This window comes from Ictidomys tridecemlineatus, chromosome 3, assembly GCF_052094955.1.
Source record: "Ictidomys tridecemlineatus isolate mIctTri1 chromosome 3, mIctTri1.hap1, whole genome shotgun sequence".
Taxonomy (NCBI): Eukaryota; Metazoa; Chordata; class Mammalia; order Rodentia; family Sciuridae; genus Ictidomys; species Ictidomys tridecemlineatus.
Genome location: NC_135479.1, coordinates 26,859,466 through 26,881,439, shown reverse-complemented (window position 1 = coordinate 26,881,439; position 21,974 = coordinate 26,859,466). Strand labels below are relative to the sequence as shown.

The following is a 21,974-nucleotide window of genomic DNA, read 5'->3' as shown; positions in this document are numbered from 1 at the left end:
GATTACACTAAGTCCCAAAGTCAAAGTTCAGTTCTACTACATCTTAGGCCTCATCTTGAAAGGGCAAGAAGTAGTTGCCAGATATCATTTTCAGAACCCACCTGCCAATCTGACACTCGGTCCCTTGTGGGATGCAATTTACACATTGCTGCTCCCTCAGACCTACTTGGGACATCCTGCTAGGGACAAGCTGTGGAGTCTCTTCCCAGGCCCACCCACACCCAGCCATGCTGGGAGTGATGAGGGCACACTGGACTAGCACCACGGTGCCTGGTTGGGGCATAGAACAAAAAGCGACCTCTGTAGGAACTATAATTGCCACTGACAGAGACCTGGGAGGCAGGTCGAGGGTGGGTGGCAGTGTTGTATCATGGGGAATCTCTGCTGCCAGGGCATGAACTGGTGCAGCTCCAGGTTGTCTCTCTCTCTCTTCCTTTTGATGCCCAAATTGTGTCTGGCAGGTGAGAATAAGAAGCCTGGCCACGGCCAGCTGCTTCCTGGCATCATCTGGTGCTGCTCACAGAGGTTCTGTGGACTGGGGACTCTCTGTGGGCCTTGGAGTCACAATGTATCCATGCTGTATCCATCCGACTAAGTACATCTCTGCCTTAAAGGACCAACACCTGAAACGACACCCTCCCTACCCCTACTCTCTCTCCCTCCTCCAGGCTGCCATTTATGGTCTATGCAGATTATTTTATTCCCCTGCTGAAAGCCTTTTGATAATTCTTATGCCAGGCTTCCTATGGACACAGTCTACCTTCCAACATACACGATGCATGTAGCCCTGAAGCCAGCCACACTGAAATGGAGAAGAGGTGAACAGCCAGGCAAAACAGGGCTCTGATAACCTGCCAACAGCGCATGCTAAATAAGTGTTTCTCAAACTTGAATTTCCTTTTCAATCGCTGGGAATCTGTTAGAATACAAATTGATCCAGGACTGTGGGTCCAGGACATCTGGTGGGGAGGGGCTCCGATTCTGCATTTCTATCAAGATCCCAGATGCCCTAACTGTGACTGTTGCTGATCCCCAAACCACACATTGAGTAGCAAGGTACCCTGTCATCTTTCTAACACCTGGGTGGGGGCGAGGGATGCCACACTCAAAGTAATTTCATTGTAAGAACGTGTTCACTCTATAAAATCATCATTTTTGTAGATCAAAAGGTCAATTTCATACTGTTCAACCTAACAGAACAGGCAGTCCATCAACCAACTGCTAATAGAAACCAAAGCTCATAACACCAGAATCCTAGGCAACTTACCTTGGAACGACGAGGAGGAGGTGGGACTTCAAATAAAAATTCTAAATTCTAAATACCAAGACCTTGAGGCAGAGCACAGCCTCACTCCACACACACATCAGCCCTGTTCCAACAGCCCCCAGCCCTTGGCAGAATCCCATCCCATGGGGTAGCCAGTGACCTGGAAGACCTCTCCCTGCCTTCTTCTAGCTTGCAAGCTGGGGAACAGGATTGCTCCCCTGGACTGCCTTCCTTGACCCTGCTCTAGTGTTCCGAGCATGCTGCAATTTCAAGGCATGTCTTGAAGCCCTGGCACATCCACCAGGTGGCTTTGTAGGCCACCTGGGTCAGACAGAAGGATCTTAGCAGATGGTGGCATGTGTGTTGATCTCATTTTAAAAAGCTCTCCCAGCCCTGGAAAGAAAAGGGTGTTGAGCATATGAGAACCTTGGCACTTCCACAGGGCAACACGTCTCCACTTGCCAAAAGTCCCAGTTGTGTGGGGGAACAAGAGAAGGGGCGATGAACGTGGGCCTGATAGGCTCCTGCACAGGCGGAGCGTTCACCTGCTCCTGCCTATGGTGGCCCTTCTGACAACAGCCAAGTTGCTGCCATGACCCAATCTGGCTCTACTGGCAAAACTCACAAGAAGGAAAAAAAGAAATAAGCCAATGGACAGCCAAGAACCGCGGTAACACGTGCTCCCGCCGCGAGGAGTTCCACTGGTTCGGGATGTTAGGGCAGCCTGATTCAAGGTACCCTCCCTCTGAGAAGGCCCTGAGGGGTCTTGATGCTTATTGATGTTCCCCTGGCTCTCAACTCCACCTGCCTTCCAACCAGAGAGCTTTTAACAAATACCAGTGTCTGCTTGGCACCCCTAATCAATAAAACCAGAATCGGAGGAGGCAGGCAGGCCCAGAAGGGCTTTCAAAACACCCAGGTGATCTGGGTGCATGGCAAAGGTTGCAAACCATTGCAACAGAGAGATTTTTTTTCCCCCCAAAGTTCAAGGTAAAGCACCTTTTTTGATCATTGCCTTTCTCAACTTCTAAAACCTCACTCCTTTTTTTAATGCGATTCAGGATATGGCAATAATGAATACTCTTATACTTTTGGAGTCACAAATCACTTTTACAGGCACAACCTTATTAGATTCTCAAATCAGCCTGTGGAAAGCGCTAACACCATTACAGAAAGATATATGATGAGCTTGCCGTGACATTGTTTATAAGAGAGAAAAAAAAAATGGAAACAACCTGAAAGTCAGTGAAAGAATGGTGGTTAAATACGTTATGGGGCATTCACACAGCAGAAAAGCAACAGCCATTAGGGAGAGTAAGGTAGATCTGTATGTATTGACTTAGACAGCCGGGAACTAGTGTTCCATTTTTAAAAAGCAGGTTCAGAATCATAATTATAAATGATTCCTTCTCTATTGTTTTTTAAACCCTATTTCCATGAGTGTGATTTATAAGCACGAAAAGGTGTCTGAAAGGTCTATACGAAATTTTATAGTGGTATTGCTCAGGCTGGGATGAGCCAGAGGTGGAGGAGTCTCTCATTGTTTCTTACTTCTATATTTTTAAATTTTCACAAAAATTATAGTTCTAGTTCTACACTGTTGGAGAAAAAAATCCATTTTAAATTTACTGCCCTGAGATGAATTCTAAGACACTCGTACCCATGTTTTCGGAGGAAGCAATGGAATCAGAAATGTGGAGTTCTGTGGCCAGGTGGCTAAGAATTGGCGGTGCATTGGTTTGAACATACATATATGCTATGTTTCACAGATTTAAAACAACTTTTAAAAAATTACATAACAGAGAAAACCTAGTTCACTGGAGCCTGAATCCAGGGCTCCTTTTGCTCCCCACATGGCCTGCTGCACAGGACTCACAGGCAAATGGCTGGCTTCTGCTGAGGCCGAGGAGGTAACATTTTGCACAACTAGGTGACCTATGAAGGTTGGTGCATCAGAAGTTGAGCTTCCGTCCCTCTCTGCATGAGAATCCCTGCACCCTCCAGACTGGTCAATCTCAGAGCCACTGGCTGACTAGGGACCTACCAAGTCCCTGCTTGTTCCAAAGGCTGCCAGGAAGATTTTCTCAGTGGCAGCTGTTGGTGAAGCCTGGAGAGTGTGTGGGCCCCTGCAGGGCTGTTTCATTCCTAATAAGGAAATTCACTTTACACACACTTTAGAGGAATTGTCCTAGGAGGGAGCCAGGAGCAGATGGGTACTGAGCTTATTAAAAGCATGCTTGTCACCGGAAGACATTTGCAAATATGTATGGGCTATATGTGTGTATCTATGCATGTTTGTGTGCATTTACTCACAAGGACACACACTTGCATATGCCTCTAAAATCCCTTCAATTAAAAGCCTGTCTACTTACTTTGCAGTTAGTTCACTCTTATGGGGGTGAGGGGCACATACTGTTCCTCACACCTTTTAACACTGGATTGTTGTTCTCACTCTTGTTTTTTTCCTCCTGACAGGTGCAGCTTATCCACTATAACCATGAGTTATATACAAATGTCACAGAAGCTGCAAAGAGTCCAAATGGATTGGTGGTAGTTTCTATATTTATAAAAGTAAGTGCCTTGCATTCCTTCCTTCATCCTTCTCTTCTGGCCATTCTCTGCCCCAATCAGAAAATCAGTCTCTGTTGAAGTTGGAAATATTAAAGAGGTGATATGGATTAATGTTCCTGCCTAAGAAAAGCTGCAGGGTCTCGTGACTTTAATATCCATAAGATTCATGAAAAATGCAGTCCCCTGCAGCAAGATGTAAAAATGATGGGTTCCATTTCAAGCATCAAGACCTGAGGGTTCAGGCAGTTTCTGTCCTAGAGAGGAAAAAAAAAGAACATGCTGGGTCCAGGGACAGGCTTCAGATCCCCCCTAAAGCAGTGGAATCAAAGGATGCAATAGCAGAAGGGGAGGGGCTTCCCACTGATGCCTCCTAGGGCTGAAGACCTGTCCATCAATCTGCAATCTGCTGCTCCTGGGAAACAAGGGAGATGCGCCTCCTCTGCAGGCTCTGCACTGAACAGCTCCTCCTGGCTTCCCCGTTTTGCTCATCCTCTCTCACTTTCCTGCTGCTGTCTTTCAGACATTCTGGGAAGGCACCTGCCTCAGGCATCTCCCTAACAGGCAGCAACAGTACAAAATCTTCAACCAAGCAAATTCTAATTCATTATATAAAACTCCCTTTAACATTTTGGCAGAGGTAGAGTAAAGCAGAAAAACTAAATTTTTTAAGTTAAAAAAAATCTTTCCAATTAAGAAAATTAATAGATTTTTTTTTAAAAAAATTGCAGTAGGTTACAATCCCAAAAGTCAACAGTGCCTGTAGTAGCCCCTGGGAAGGCATTGGCCAGATCATTTGAGAAAGGGGACCAATCAGGACTTGGAATCTGATAATCAATCAAAACCAAGCATTCAGCTGGGTACAGTGGCAGTGGCTCATGCCTGTAATAGTAAGACCTCTCCTAAAAAAAAAAAAAAAGAAAAAAGAAAAAAAAAAGAAAGAAAGAAAAGAAAAAAAAATCCCGGCATTACCATCAAGAAGTGGTAGCTTTCAATGACATCATCATCATTACTCAAAAGAATGGCAAATAATGCAACCCCAGGGCTCCACTCCTCCCCCAAAGCATGACCCTGTACAATATGCAATTCTCCCCACTCATCTCCCAGGTGCCAAGCCTCCCCTAACATCCTTGCCTTCATCTGGGTCAGGGCAGGGCAGAGCTGTGCACTGGGCAGGGACATCTATGATAAAGTATGGCCCCTGGCCACAAACTCCAAAATCCTCCATTAGCAATGACAGGAAGGGGGCGTTTAGCCAAGGAACCCTGTCTTAGGCTTTTCCTGTCATCTTGGTCCTAGCACAGAGCCTGCTACTTCCTGCACTGTGTCTTTGACATCATCACAAACCCTGGAATAAGAAAGAGCAGAATCCCAGTACCAGGCTCCGTAGTATGTGTTTTACATCTGTTTTATTATTCAACCCTAATAGTCTTAGGGATGAGGAAAATGGTTCGAAGAATCCGAGGCATTCACCCAAGTTCACGATTCCCAGTCTTGTCTGACTTTCATGCTCATGAATCTCATTCCCACCACTGGCCTCCCCAGCAGAGCTTGGGGGAAGCGACAGGGTGAGAAGAGAGAACACAACATTTGAAAACATCCCACTCAGCTGAAATTGTAGCTCAGTGGTAGAGCACTTGCCTAGCATGTGTGAGGCACTGGGTTCAATCCTCAGCACCACATGAAAATAAATAAATAAATGAAACAACGGCATACAAACAGAGATATGAAAAATTGTGCTCTACATGTGTAATAAGAATTGTAATGCATTCTGCCGTCATGTGTTTAAAAAATAAAATCACTGGCCGCTACGGTCCCGCTAATAAAATCTTGGACAGGTAAAAATAAAAATAAAATAAAATAATTTTTTTAAAAAAAGGTATCATGTCCATCTACAACTAAAAAAATATTTAAAAAAAAAATCCCACTTCTAACCCTCTGCCATCCACAGCACAGGGCTAATTCCTGGGTTCTTTTTCCAGATCAGATTATGGCACTGATAACCAGTTGGTACATTCAACCTGGGTCACACTTATTGTTATGAAGCCTGTGGATATTCCACATATTGTCCTGTGTGTCCAGGAGCCTACCTCCCTCTGTGGCTTTCCAGTGCTGACCCTTCCATGAGTTTCTCCCACAGGCCAATCTGCCTGCCCCAGCAGAGCTTGCTCTTTGGACCAGTGTCTCAGCCCCTGACTTTGCCTCATTTTTCTCAAAGATCCTGAGTCAGTAAATGTCACCATGGAGAGCACAGGTACATTACAATTGACAGAATGATTGACAGACTGCTGTACAGACAGCCTCTTGGACAGCAAACAGCAGGCATGATTCACAGTTCTGGCAGAAACATTGTTCCACCACAGTCAGGGCTTGCAGGACCTGGGTGCTTCCCTGAAGGTATCTGAGAGGGACTCACACCCCCCAGGGACTAAGGTCAGCAAAGAGATGGCAACGAATTCCTGCATCTTCTATGGCCAGTTGGCCCCTGGGGATGCTCCCCATCATTCCCCGAGCGAACCTGAAGCTTTCTGGCTCCATCTCAAGATAAGCCACAGAATGTCTTCTTTGTTCCACATAATCACCTCCCAGATAATCAAGTCCATGCCATTTACCCAAGTTGTGCCTTATCATTCATTCACTTCTCTCAGAACTCGGATTGAACATGGTCCAGTCCTCTCTTAGGCACTGGTACCCAGAAATGAAATGGACTGAGTGCTTGGTCTCTAAGGATGCAGTGTCTTTCCTTGTCATCCCCTCCTACTGGTCTCCCTGCCTCCCCTTCTCAGATCTCTGCTGGCTACACAAGAACAAGGGTGAGAAGCCCCACATCTAAGGAGTTTAGCCCTAAAGTTGCCACCCTGCACAAAATCTGGGGACTTGGAGTTATTGGCTAAAAGAAGACAGTGGTACATCTGTGGGGTTGGTTTTTTTTTTTTTTTTTTTTTTTAATCTCTGTCCTCCACTAATCCCCCATCCTTTCCATGACCACAGGGAACAGAGATTTGGCTGTAATTGCTGCTCAATCACACACCATTAACTTCCCACTTAAGCTCACTTATACCAAGTACATATTTTATCCTCTCACCCACACCGCCTGCACACTAGTGCCCACAAATCATCTGTGAGCACTTTGGAAATTTCTCAATTATTTTTAATCAGCCCAAAAGAGGATGGTCTCCATGTTAATGCTGTCTGGACTCACCTGGTACCAGGAGCCTGAGACCCCCAGCAATTAAGGGACATGGCACATTCCTTCTCAGCCATGACAACATATTTTTGGCCCTCCTTCCCTAGCCAAATGCCTGAGCACAAGCAGGGGACTTCAAGCCATCTTTTAAATGCTAAAGGCTATATCACAGTAGAAGTTGAATTTAGCACTAAAGTTTCCAAGGAGCGACAGTGTTCAATTAGGGACTTTTCTCCATTCAAAGTGGACTTTAGCCTCCATGGAGCATTATCACTGGCCAAGCTCCCCTGGGTGTGTGTGTCTCCCCACAACACACCCAGCAAACTGTGAGAAAAGAGAGACAGAAGGAGGGAAAATAAACAGCCTGTGCTTTCCCCAAACCAAAATTACCTGTTGCTTATCTAATAATAATCATCATCTGCTGCAATTTTTCCAACCCTCAGAATAAATCAGATTTAAAATGTTGATGTGTCACAACATCCGATTAGCAGCCGAGGCGTAAATTGCAGAGCAGAGCTGAGCTGAGCAAGGTAGGAGATAAAGGAGGAGGATGAACAGGGGCACTCAGGAGAGGCTGAGTGAAAGGTGTTGGGAAGGAAACTGCTCATGATGACGCGGAGCCACACGGGAACTCATACGTGGTGGGTCCACCAAAGGCAGCTCTGGGCTCCTTGAAGTTTAGCTCCTCCTCCCTGGAATTGGAACTATAAGGGCATACGCATAAAATGGGACCCATGATGGGCACTTGGTGAATATTTACTGGATGGATGAATGGATGGATGGATGGATGTGGGAAGGAAGGGACTGATTGGCTGAAAGGTATGACTTATGGATATTCAATTTGTGTAGTAATTACCAGTGATATATCAAGTTTCTATATTACTTTTTTTAGAGTGGCTTTTCCCACCTGCTGATATTTTTATCCTGGATACACTTTCCCTCTCACTCTGTGCTTAGATAAATATCTATCTCCTAACATGTCACTCTGCACCCTCTACTGAAAATGCTTTGATAGTTCCATTCCTACAGAATAAACTGCTCATTTCCTAGCATGACTTCCAAAGCCTGATGTGTCCGCCTCTGCCCGCTCCCTGGCCTCGCCCTCCATCCTTCCCCACAACCTCAGCTCCACCAGCAACGCAATTCTGAAATGTTTCCGTGAGCAGGCCAGGTTCTCACGGCCCCCATCCATGGATGTATAGGTCCTCCATGTTTTTGTTGTCTTTCCCCCTTTTCCAAACTCTCCCACCAAGACACCTGCTGACTTCCACCCATCCTCCCAGACACACGCATGCCTCACTCCCGTTTTCCCTAATAACATCACACCTTCGACTGTCATAGCCCTCCTCACATCATATGAAAACCATTTGCTCACCCACTCACCTGTCTTTCTTGTCTACACTGGGGGCTCCTACAGCGTAGGGTGTATGTCTGTGGTCTCTGAATTTCCAGCCATCATAGAGTTGGATACATAGTGGGCACTAAGTAAGTACGAATGGTGTTTTAGTCAGATTTTTTGCTGCAGCCGCTGAAGGACCCAACCAGAACAACTGTACAGCAGGAAAGATTTCTTAGGGGCTCACGGTTTCAGAGGTCTCAATCCGTAGGCAGCCAGCTCCGTTCTTCGGGGCTCGAGGTGAGGAAGGACATCATGGTGGAAGAGTGTGGCAGAGGGAAGTAGCTCACAGGGTGATCAGGAAGCAGAGAGGGAAAGTTTTTACTCTCCAGATACAAAATATATACCCCAAAGCCATGACCCCAAATCCCCCCTCCTCCTGCCACACTCTACCACTTCAGTTACCACTTTGGTTAATCCCTATCAGGGGATGAATTCACTGATTGGATTAAGACTCTTATTACCCAATCATTGATCCTCTGAATCTTCTTGCATTGTCTCACATGTGAGCTTTTGGGGGGACACCTCACATTCAAACCGTTACAAATGGGCAAGAGAATGCACAGAGGTGATGCTTATCCTGGGAAAGGGCTACCCGATCATTCATATTTTCTTCTCTCTTCCCTTAGGTTTCTGATTCATCAAACCCATTTCTTAATCGAATGCTCAACAGAGATACCATCACAAGAATAACATATAAAAGTAAGTTTGGTTCCATTTCCCCTACAGCAACTCTTTTCTGTAAAGGTTAGCCCTGTCGAAAGGCAAGAGGCCAGAACTGATGATCTCCCTGGGCCCCTTTCAGCTTCATGATCCTTTAATTCTGTTACAAAGTCACTCTGGAGAGTCGGGGTTTGGCCAAAAAGCAGCTCATTTCAAGCAGAAGTCCCTGGGGTGTCTTAGTCAGCCACGCCTGTCTCAGGCAATAAGGATTATGATGATGTGGTCATTGTTATCCCGTGGTTTGGTAACGAGCTGGGGGACTCTGATGGATGGATGGCTAACTCCACCATGTTAGCTGTCCACAGATGGAGCTTTGCCAATCGTATGATTGCGGAAGTACCCACCAGGTACTTTGGGTCCAACCTTTAACAGAGTCCCTTGGCTGGGCCGAGTCTCCTTCTCCTTATGGCTGTGTCCCCCTTCCAGGAGGAGGCAGGAGGTGGCATCATTTTTGTTCTCCGTGGCCCATGGATCCAGAGACTCTGTGCAAGTTTCCTTGAGTTTTTGGAGTGTTTCATCCCAGATTTCTTTAGCATAAAAAAGAGAACAGTACAAAGTTGAAGGAGGAGAAAAATAAAGGTACCGCTGCCCTCCTCAGCAACCCCAGAAGTTGCAGGATTTAGAGAAAGGTGTGTGAGATAGCACATACCAAGAGCTGAAAGAAAGATGTATGGGAGGAAATGGTTTTTGCCTCTTCAGAAGCAAAAAAAAAAAAAGAAACTGGGTCTCAAGTTTTGGCTTTATCCTTCAATGGGGACTTTCCCCACTTTGACTTTGTGTTTCCTTGTCTTTCAACCTGTTTCCTCATCTGTAAAAAAGTTGAACTTCCGATTCTTAAAGCCTTCCCCCTTCTAGGGTTTTGAATCAATCAATAAGTCAACAATGATTTCCACCAAAAGAAAAAAAACAGCAAGCAAACGTTTCTCACTCCCCACATCTCCCTGGCACATCCTTGATCCAGGAGCTCAGCTTTGCCCACTGCTTCTGCCTCCAAAGGTGATATAGGAAAGACCGAGTGTTTACAGGCCTCCCCTGGGTGACTGGAGGAAGAGTACAGAGATCGCTGCCCTCGCTTGCTCATTCATTCATTCAACAAACACTTCCTTCAGGAAGGTAAAGATGGCTCAGATGCAAGCCCTACCCACAAGCTGCTCACCACTAGGTCCTCCTGTGTGAGGAGGCAGAGGTGTGCTGCTGGGGTGATGGATGAGCCTGGAGAATCACCCCACTAGACAGACATCATCTAGAAGAATGAATTAAGTTGTCTCTAAACACATGGCGGCCACCCTCATCAGTATGCTGGTGGTGTCCTCTCTAAGCACACACTTAGATTGCTCAGCTAAGGGAGAGATTTCCGTCTTGCTTGTAAATAGCACATTTATAACTGCCCATAAAAGATTATTATTCTTTTAACTTTTTTGATTAAAAAAGCATGAAAATTAAATAAAATGTTTTCAAATAATCTTGAATTTGCAGTTTAGAGACCGTGAAAAACCATGAAATTGCACATTAAGTCCCAACACACAATCTGACAGATTGCCACTCGCAGTCGATCATTGGGGGGGGGGGGCTTTGCTCCCCTCCCCACCCCACCCCCAGCTCTGGTCAGATTAATATGACGTGATGCGGCTGCTGCCACAGAGGGAGGAACGGGGGAGAGGAGGGGGGAGAGAGAGGGAGAAGGAGAGTAAAGGAAGGATAGAAAGAGAAAGGGGAGGAATGATAGAGAAAGAGAGGGGTGGAAGAAAGGAGGAAAGGAGGGAAAGAGGGAGCCAAAGCACTCCAGACAGAGGGAGCAGAAGCTACAAACCTTGGGGAGCACTGAGGAGACTGCAGAGAGTTCAGAGGGAGGGGCTCCATCTCTACCAGCCCTGGGTGCCCACGCTGAAGCACACCCCATCAGCATCGGTGAAGCCCAAGTGAGTGGAGGAATGAGGGCCTCAGCAGTCAGGAGTAGCAGGAAGGGTGCTCTGGAGACAGACCTAGAAGACCGTAGGAGCACCCCCTCTGCCATATGACCCCCAGACCCATGCCTGCTAGGGCCACCGGAAGAGAAAGGGGAATCCAAGTAAGATCAAGAGACTCTGCCTACATGGGGAGAGGAGACTACCTCTGCCCCCTAATAACAGGTATTTTATACTCTGATGCCCCAGCAGGGAATAATGTAGGTGTTCCCCATAGCGACCTTTGTCACACACCTGAAAGGACCAGCACCACAGGGATAATTGTGGTCTGATATGAAGGGATGGCCTCCACACCCCATGCACAGGACACAGGCGGAAAGGGATTTGATTTGCTCAGCAGGAAACAGATCTCTTCCATCTGGCTAAACTCCCTGAAGACACCGGCCTGTGGAGGGTTGACCTGGTGACAAGCAGGGGGTGTGAGGGACCTGGAATAGGGACACAGCCAGTGGCACAAGGAGAGACACCAGCCTGGGGATCTCTCTGGAAGCGCTGCAAGAGGCAGGAGGATATGCTGGCATCAGCCCGTGAATTCCAGTCCTGATGCAGACAAAGCCACCTGCTTAGGGGCACCTATCAGGCTAGCCTGCTTCCACGCTTGTAAGTGAGATAGAAAGCCATCAACACCCACCCAGCCACATACACAGACAACCACTGCAACCACAGAACTCGGTTCACCTGACCACAGCACCCCCACTCCCCCAACCAGCCCAGAATTAAACCCCCACAGAGCTCCAATTTCCCCTGCTTTCTTAGATGCAGTGCCTACTGGGCATCAGGAATATGGAGGGACGCTCTCTGAGCAATGGTGATACTCCAGGCTCTGTGCTTACATGCAGCACCTCGGCTCAGGCTCACCAAGTCTTCCAAAGTGGGTCTAGTTGCTTACCCCAGCTTACGGATGAGCCCACGGATGCTGCCTAGGAGGCACTCAACAGCAAGCGCTGACTCCTCCCTGCTGCACTTGGGGTCAGTCGGGGTAACGGGTTCTGCAGCCAGAGCTCCAGGGGTCAGCTGAGGCAGCTCACTCCACACAGCTCGAGTTTGTCCAGGACCAGGAACTGGGGGTAAGAAGCAAGCACACACTTAACGACCAACAGCCTACACTTCCACGCTAGAGAGCAAGGATTCTGGGTTCTAAGTCATTTCCTTTATCATGCTTCCTCCCTATGGAACAAGAAAAGTTAGCTCTGAGGTCTTAAAACTAGTTTTAATCCTGATATGTTGACATTACATGAAATTTGTCAGCATTACCTTTCTTTTTTTTTTTTTTCTTTTTGTATTTGTTCCACTTGGAAGCAACATAAACTAACCACACAACTAATATGGCGGCACATGGTCAGGGTCATCCCCACCCAACTTTTCTGCAACTCCTACATGTGTTTCCCTTGGCATGGAACCTCTAATGGAAATCAGTGTCACCTACAGGCACAACAGTGGCACCGTCATTACGGGCATATACAGTAACCAGACAAGGCTTAGAGATTGCTTTCAGAAGGGATCAGTCCCCCAAGTCTTCCTCTTGGAGGCCATGTTGTAACTAGAAGCCAGTCTGACTTCAAGCCAAGGGACATGATCTGCTGAAAGAAGGAGCACTCTGGCTACTTGGCTGCGGATAGACTTCAGAGGATCAAGGGGAAAGTGAGAGATGAAGGCAGCCATCCAAACCATGGGACTTTGATCATGACTACGTCAATGGGAAGGGGTAGTGGCAAATGATTGGGGTTTATTTTAAAGGAAAAGCCAAGAGATTTCTTGGTAAATCCGATGGGTGAAATGGGAGGAAGAGAGATGTCAAAAATGACCTTAAGGTTTTTAGCTGGGGCTAGAAGACATTCCCATCCACTGAGATGGGACAGATTTAGGGGAAGCATATCTGTGGGTGGAAAGGGAATCACAAACTTTGAACACGTTGAGCTTAAGATGTCTTATGAGGCCCCCAAGAAGAGGTGTGGTGTAGGCAGTTGGATAAGTCTGGATTTCAGGAGAGAATACTGAAATGTAAATGTGGAAGACATCGACATCCAGATGGCATTTCAACTTGGGCGAAATCGTGGAAGTAAGAATAAATAGACAAGAGAGGCGGGACATGTCTTCACTTTCGAAAGAGCAGCTCAGATCTTCATGACTTAGAATTGAAAAACACTTCTAAAGATATCTGTAAAATCCCACCATGCAAGAGGCTCCTCTGTGGCCACCTCCTCAGCCAGTGCGGAGGTGCGGGGAGGAGGGAACAGACAGCTCCTGTGTAGTTAGTATTTTTATAGTGCACAGTCATGACAATGTGATTCCTAGGAAGCTTAGATTTCCCTAGAAACCTGGGGGAAATCACCCCAACATGGCAGCTGGTGGAGACACTGCCCATTTGCCTGGTCTATAGGATTGGGCACAGCAGGCATGGCTAAGAAAGAGGAAATTGTGCAGAATCATTCTTTTGACTTGGTTAACAAAACTCAATGCCAAGGAATCCATAAAAGGATGAAAGAAAGAGCACCTTAGCAAGGTGCTGATTAATTAACACAAGGAAAACAGAGGGATGGAGGCACTATTCCAATACACTACATGAAAAAAAATAGAATATTTCAAGTAAATTATCCAGTACCTTCTCTAGAAAATGGGAACATGGAGAACTTTGGAAGCCAGCCTGGTGAAGGCCACCCCACTCAGGGACAGTGTGTTCTTAGGGTGAGAGATGGAACTGAACAGACCTGGGTGCCTAGCCTGGCTCTGCTACTTCCTCTGATGTGACTCCAGGAAATTTCTTAACTTAGTATCTCTGAGAGAGAACTATGTAATGGGTAAGATAAAGATATTAACACTGGTGTTGAGAGGGTTGAGATAAGAACAAAGCAAGATAATAAGTCAATTGTCTATAACTGTATTGGGATGGATAGATAGATAGATGATAGATAGATAGATAGATAGATATTGACCTAGGGTAAATTTCTGTCAATCAGCTTCCTGATAGGCAGGAATCAGGTCACTTTGATGCCAAATGAGAATTATGCCAAAGGTGAACACAGGACAGGGCACATAAGCAACAGAATTTTCTTACTTTAAATGAAGCATGGCTCCTTTTTGTACCCATGCAGTACCCTGTAATGACAGGGAGACTCTACTGCATTCCTTAGAAGCTTTAGATTCCCTACCTCTGAGTAAAAACTTATAAAACACTAACTGGAATCCACAATGGGTAAAAACCAACCTGAATTAATTTCAGGCTGAATTTAGAAAGTCTTCTAAAGAAAATCCATTTTATTAAAGTTAAATTCCCCTTCAACAGAGTGAGGGGGCAAGATTGCAATCGTGACATCAAAAAAAATTTTTAAAAAGATTTTTCTGGAAATATTTTCTAGAGAAGGTACTGGTAGCTTATTGAAATGTTCTAATTTTTTTATGTAGTGTATTGGAATAACACCTCCATTCCTCTGTTTTCCTTGTGTTAATTAATTAGCTGGCTCAGGACCCCAGAAACATAAAAGATAGCCTTCCTTATCATTTGATTTCATTGAATGATTTCATCATTCGTTTTTTATAAAGGGGGATTTTGTGATATTCTCAGGTGGCAAATTAATGATTAGTTGAGTGCAAAAGAGCCATCTTAAGTGATAAGAGGAAGCACTTCTTACAACACTGCCTGTAAATGATCAATCTTCTAACATCCTCGGACAGTGTGTTTGTTACTTTATTTCACGTGCCCTTCAACTTCGTGTGCCTCATTCGTGTCACGGGATGTCAATATGATGGTGGGCTTCAATAACAGGAAAGCAAAGGATCACAAAGTCCAAACTTAAAAAGGTCTGGTGGCTTTTTAAATAAATTTCCTCCAGGGAAATAAAGACAGCCCACTGAAGGCAACTGGAAGAAAGTTTTCCCGGACGGTGTCTGGCAGGGGAGCAAACTCTTTAAAAGACCTTCAGCAGGCTTCTTGGTTGAACTCCACTTTGGCCCCACCCTCCCCAAAACCCTCTGTTAAAAGAGGAAGGCTCAGGTCAGGGTGGGCCCCACTGTAACCGCCTTCTGCTTCACAGTTCTTGGGGAAGTGTTCTCTGCACTACTCCTTAAGGGACGTGGTGTTAAATGTGATGAAATATCACCGAGGACTTTAAGCGGATTGCTCCGGGTGCCTTTCTCTATGCTTAATTGAACTTGTACTTTCATTTCAAAGGAATGGCTTCGGAAATGTTTTCACAGAATGCGAAATGCAGCCTGCTGCTTCCTAGGTTGCAATCTAAGTAGTAATTCATGTCAGCAAGGAGTAGAAAAGGGGCAGCTTACCTCCAAGAATCCAATTCTCGGAGGCCCTTCTTTTCATTTATTGTTTGTGTAAAACAAAAAAACCATATTACTTTATTCTTTCGTAATTGCTTTTTTTTTTTCATTTCAGTTGAATTTGCCTCAGATTACAAGAGGAAATGTCATTCCGTATAATAAAATTGCCAAATAGTTCCATATTGATCAGAAACAATATTGATCTCGGGAAGTGCCCGGCCTTTTTCCGCATTGGAACCATTTGCTTTGAACGAGAACCGCATAAGCAGGAAGAGGCAATGTTAGCGCTCATCAGTGGTCCACATAAGTAAGCAGGATACATTTGACAGAGGCCAGAATCTCAGATCAAGGAAAAGATTTCCCTACTGCATTATCCCAAGCATTTCATCATAGTATGCTTTTAACAACAACAACAAAAAAAGTTAAGAGTTGCAGCTATGACTAAGAACTCGGTACAAAATACATCAGAGATTCAGCAAGAGCATGCCATAAAACCAACACACAACTGTCAACTTTTGCAGTCATTTGAAAGACTAAAATGGGCTGTATATTGTGCTTAAATATTTTTTTTATATATTTTTTTAGTTATAGGTGAACAGAATATCTTCATTGATTTTGTTTTTATGTGGTGGTGTTGAGGATTGAACCCAGTTCCTCCCACATGCTAGGCAAGCGCTCTGTCACTGAACTACAACCCCAGCCCCATAGACATTCTATTATTATTGACTATCCAGGGGTTTCCTGTACTAGAAAGATACAGCCAATGCATAAGAAGCTACAACATTCTTATGCCAAAAATTTGACCTAGAGAAGATAAATTTGGCTACATAAATTTGTTTATTCAGAGAGACATTTTTGAATCTATGTAATTTTTGTTATCTGAAGATGGCCTGAGCATTTATGCACAATTTTTGCCACAAGTAAGAGGTTACATGACTTACACGTGAAGAAATCATAAGCTACTGGCAAAGCCACAGTTGGACTTGGATTAAGACTCTCGACTTGAAGTCCAGGGATGATTTTCCCTCTATAAGCTATTTTCTCATAAGATAGATTAAAATAGATGATAGAGATAGAGATAGAGATAGAGAGAGAGAGATAGAGATAGAGAGAGAGAGAGAGAGAGAGAGAGAGAGGAGAGAGAGAGAGAGAGAGGAGAGAGAGAGAGAGAGAAAGAGAGAGAAAGAGAGAGAGAGAGAGAGAGAGAGAGAGAGATCTTTATAAGATGGTCCATGAAAAACTATTTGAACTTCTGCCATGATTTTCTCTCCATAAATGTCCTTAAAGCTAGCAGAGACATGTGTCATTACCCCATTTGGCCTCTTTTGTGCTCTGTGCTATATTTGTGTCTCTCTGTGCACAAACAATCCTGACCTTTTCTAGATTTTTTGCCATCCTTACTCTAATGACTAGAGCCTGGAGAATTTGGAGAGGAGGATTCAACATCCAATGAATTAATTCTCAGGCTTCCGTTCTGCCTACAATAACCAGACCATAACACTGAGGTACACAAAAGGCTGGGGGTCTGCTGGCTGCTACGTGGACAAGCTAGCTTGTGGGTGATACTCAGTTCCAGGCCTGGTTGGCCAGGGGAGACACCCAGTGTGCCTGGACACTAGGACTGAAAACTTCCGGTTTGGCCATATTCCTTTCTTGAATCCCAGAGTCTGTGTCCTACCAAATAAAAGCAAGCTTCCATGAGGGAGAAAGAAGATGCAAAAAGGTAGCCTGCCGCTCTCAAATCCTAATACCTAAAAGAGAGAACATTGATTTAATAGCAGCCTTTGAAGTAGAGTGGTGAGTCAGAAGGACAAATGTTACGTGCTAAATGCAGACCAACTTCAGCAAGGTAGTTGAGGGTACAGGCTTACTTGGAGTAGACACATGGAAATACCACATGGAGATGGAGACAAAGCCATCAGTCTCATCCCAATGTCCTGGGGTGTGACATGTAAGGGGGTGGTGGTAGGCAGCATGTGTCTAAGCTAATTGTACAGGCTGAAGCCTCAAAGATGGATACCTTCCATCATCTGACCAGATGTTGCCTTTTCCTGTCTTGGTTCTTCCCAGCAACACCACTAGCCGGGCTTCCAGGCAGAAACCATTTCACAGATTCATTTAATCTACATTTATTGAGTACCTACTATGTAGAGAACGTCATGCTGACAATTAGGATTCAGAGATAAAAGATGCAAATAATTCTCTGAAAGGCTCCCAGTTTATGGGGACAGTCAAATAGGTAAATAACCATTGGCAAACTAATTCAATAAATGCATTTTAAAAAGAGGGCACCAACTCAGTGGGAAAAACCAGGGAGTCCTGGGGAAGAAAGCAGTGGTCATCCCCAGAAGCTAGGCAAGGACACTGCTACCCAGAATTGCTACTTAACCTAGGCTGGACCTTGTGCTGCATAACGCTTGCAAAGCATGATTGCATGCATTCTTCAAACAACCCCGTGAGCCAAGGACTCCAACCATCTGTATATTACAGATGTGGAAGCAGAGGATCAGTCTGTGATCGGTGGGTCCAAGTTCATGCAGACGATGAGCAGCAAAGTCAGCATCCAAATTCAGGCAGGAGTCCAAAGCTCATGCTGGGTCTGTCCAAGTCCTATAGCCTGGGAAATAAAAAGGGCAAAAGATGAAGCAGGAACATTAACAAGATTCAACCAAAGAATACAGTGAGGAATAAAGATCTGCCCAGGCCTTCTGTGGCCACTGCATCCTCTGTGATGTTCTGAAAACAGTTGTCCCCCCATCAACAATCCTGGGGTAAATCCATCAACATCACCCTTTGTCCTTTGCTCCTGGCCTGTGCTTACCTCCAGCCCTCAAGTGTGCTACCACCCAAGGGCTGATTACCATTTCAGCATAGAGCTCCTCTTTCTTTACTCTGGTCATGCCTGAAATGCTCCTCATGGTGCTTGCTGCATTCTCTCCTCCCCACTCCCCTGAAGAAAATAAAACACAATAATAGCAGCACGCTAGAGTACCCAATATGTTTCTTGTGCAAGCTTGGTTAAACAAATCACATTGACCTTTAATAAGAAGGTGCCGGATGCCTCTTTCTCTCATCCAATATGTTAATCTTCAGGCCAAACCACCGTCGGAGCAAGCCTCATTAAGTGCAAATCTGATCATGCCATCCCCAGCTTCAAACCCTTCAGTGGTTCCGAATGGCCTCCAGCTTGAGGCCCGAACTCCCAACAGCACACACAAGGGCCTTCCCTGTGTGGCTGGTGCTGATCCCTCCAGGCTCATATTTCCCACAACATCCCTCCCCCTGCGTCTCACGCACACTCTAGCCGTCCCCAAGCACATGCCCATTCAACTTCCTGAGCTCTTTCTCTAGCAGGAGTCTGTCTACAGTACCCTTGACAGCCACCCGCTGCCAGCCACGCACTGATTATCTCCTGTCATTCAAGATGCCGTTCGGGTCAGCTCCTCGGTCCATCCTTTCCTGAGCTCCCCAAGCAGAACTGATAGGCTGTCTCTGGGCCAGTGCAGATGCACATCACTATCCCTGTGACTCCCAGCTACATTCGCTTAATTATGTCCTTCTCACCTACACGGAGCTGAGAACCTGACACACAGTAGGGACTAAGAAACAGTCACCAATGTCAAGTTCCCTACATAAGCTTATCCAGCACCCGAGGACCGTCACATCTGTGTGCTCTGCACACTGTGGCTGTGTGATAGGAGCACCTGACCACACGTGCCACGGTGCAGACCCAGACCCCTCATGTTCCAATCACTAATTCCCTCATCAGCTGGCCCTGGATGCTTTGTGTTTGGATGGAGAGTGTTTCTATTTCAGCAGCCCGTGGAAGGGAATCCTTCCTCTTAGGACTAATCAGGTTGACCAAACTCTCTTCCTCAGGGGTTTTGCATGGATAAAGTTGGAGACCAGTAGGAGCGGTTGGGGTTGGAGAAAGAAAATGACTTTTTTTATTTTTAATACAAGTTCAAACTACTGACCCAACAGATTGGTTCATAATTTAATTAACAAGAAAAAAACTGGAATTCAAGTTCCCTTAGCAAAGATGCCTCTTTCTTATCAGAGAGAGTTAAATGAACAATTTCTGGAGGAAGACATAGGGAGAGGTAGTCTTTACCCAAGAAAATAGATCAACAGCATTAATGCCAGGATCCTTAGGTAAGTGCATTTAGCATCCTGACATCATAGTCTACTTCTGTTTTGTCATTTGCTGTCTCATTCTTCAATTAGAAGAGGCAGACAAAACACCTGCTTTGTTCATAGTTCTATCCCCAGAGCCAAACCCAAGAGGTGCTTAGTGAATATTTGTTGAGTGAGTAACCAACCTCAGTGTGGAGACCAGGAGAGCTGAGTTCCAGTTCCCACTTTGCAGTCACCAGCTTACTCTGTGGCTTTGGGATATTTACTTTGCCTCTTTCATCTTTATTTTCTTGTCAATGAGAATGTTACTCTCTCTCTCTGACCCATCTCACTGGCTCGGTTTAAAGTTCCAGCTACACGGGCAAGTCCTTTACTGTAATATATGCACAAAACTGAGTTTGAGAAATTATATTGATCACTAAAGACTAAGTCCTTTCTCACCAGGATGAGAGAACATGTGTGAAACCAGGGGTACTGCAGAAGCCAGTCTCATCTCTCTGCCGGTCAGGCTTTGGGCTCCTGCCACTTGTTCTGCAAGCCACCTGGACTGGCCCCAATGGTTGGCGTTCATGGCACACTGGAGGGTGCCACAATTCTGGGGACATAGATGTGGAAGCACTGGGGTGAAGAGGACAATTGGAGCCTGGATAGTTGGGCTACCCAGGATGAGAGCATAGATTGAGAAAGAAGAGAGGCTTGGGCAGGTCCTCAGGGTGTGGGAAACAGGTGAAGATAAGACTCAGCAATGGACTGATAAATAATGGTCAGAAATAAGAACCCTCAGCACTGTGGTTTGGAAGCCAGGAGAAGAGAGCCCCAGCAAGCAGCATAGAAGGGAGGAGGGAAGAGAGGAAGAGAGTCAATGCAGATTTCAAAACCCCAGTGCATTCCAGTTTTCTAAAAATTTAACCTATACACTGAGTTTAAAAAAAAATTAAAAAGAAATTTAGCAAGGTGCTAGTGGTAATTGTTGTTGATGATTGGAATGGTATCTTCTTTCTCTCTTTCTTCTATATTTAACAATTAAAAACTATATGTAATAGCAAAAGATATGCAAATGTGAATTGCTTAGACAGGTGTTTAAGAAAAGTTTACCTACATGGGGCTACCAGGAGGAGACATGTCAAAAATGAAGTCAATTGTTGAACTTGACCAATGAATCTTGTGCTAGGATTTAACCTAGTTATTTTTCTTTCTAGAATATATTCTTAACGGTTTTTGTTTGTTTTGTTTGTTTGTTTTTTGGTCCTGGGGATTGAAACCAGGGGCGCTTAACCACTGAGACACATCTCCAGTCTTTTTATTTTTATTTTTTTTAAATTTTGAGATAGGATCTCACTAAGCTGCAGAGACCAGCTTGGAACTTGTGCTCCTCCTGCCTTCGCCTCACAAGTTGCTGGGATTACAGACGTGCACCATCGCACCCAGCTAAATGCTCTTTTAATTATTGATGTTCATAAATAATAATCAGGCAACTTTTCAACAGGTCTTTGTCCGTTCCATTGTGACTACCGTGCCTACGTGCCTACGGCCCAGGTCTCAGGGACCCTCATGAAGGACTTGACTCTGCCATGGTCCTGTGGTGGACCACATTGCTTTCAGCTCACCAGCATTCAGTGTCCCATCCCATGGGAAGAAAGTGCTTCCTTGCAGCCCTGATTTCAGCCTTGGTCATGGAACTCTCTGGCTACCAAAATTAGAGCAGATGTCAATGTGTCCCTTCTGGGACGAAAGCCTTCAGAGCCAACAAACATTTCACCACGCTTGCTTTTCCTTCTGTCATTATGATCCACAAATCACAATGCAGCCAGACAGTGTCTTCTCCAAGAGCCTGGGTCCCAAAACGTGTACAATAAAGACCTGGAGGGAAGCCCTCAGCCAAACTTGCATGGACATGTTTGAGAGCCACACACAAAACTTTGTTTGATTAAAGTGATTGAAACAGGGAAAGGAGGTGATGGGACTGTTTGTTACTGCAGCCTATCCTGACAGATACCAGTTGTCTGGAATCCAAAAAGAAATATATATAAACAATACCAGTACTTTCTTAAGAAACTTAACATTTAAGTCTTTGTTACCTTCTTTTCTAGATGATGCATACTTACTACAGGGACTTAATATAGAGGAACTATATCCAGAGACCTCCAGTTTCATAACTTATGATGGGTCGATGACCATCCCTCCCTGCTATGAGACAGCAAGTTGGATAATAATGAACAAGCCCGTCTATATAACCAGGATGCAGGTGAGCTTAGCTTTCGTCCTTTAGCTAATGGGGAAGATGGATGTAAAGACTGGCTGGGTCGGCTTAGGGACTGTTGTAAAGTCCCACAGACGGGGTGGTGTAAACAACAGAAACTTATTGACTCCTGGTTCCGGAAGCTAGAAGCTGAAGATCAAGGTGTCAAAAAGATTGATTCCTTATGAAAGATATGAAGGATACTTCCTGCCTCTCCTTGG

At 45.2% G+C, this 21,974-nt stretch overlaps 1 protein-coding gene across 1 annotated transcript in view; it reads left to right on the top strand.

Moving 5' to 3' along the window:
- Ca10 (carbonic anhydrase 10) overlaps positions 1 to 21,974 on the top strand; it is a 477,395-nt gene that overhangs the window by 450,536 nt on the left and 4,885 nt on the right. Inside the window, exons 5-7 of the mRNA XM_040268984.2 lie at positions 3,743 to 3,838; positions 9,048 to 9,120; positions 21,605 to 21,759. Of these exons, the coding sequence (XP_040124918.1) occupies positions 3,743 to 3,838; positions 9,048 to 9,120; positions 21,605 to 21,759 (324 nt within the window). The remainder of the gene's footprint in view (positions 1 to 3,742; positions 3,839 to 9,047; positions 9,121 to 21,604; positions 21,760 to 21,974) is intronic.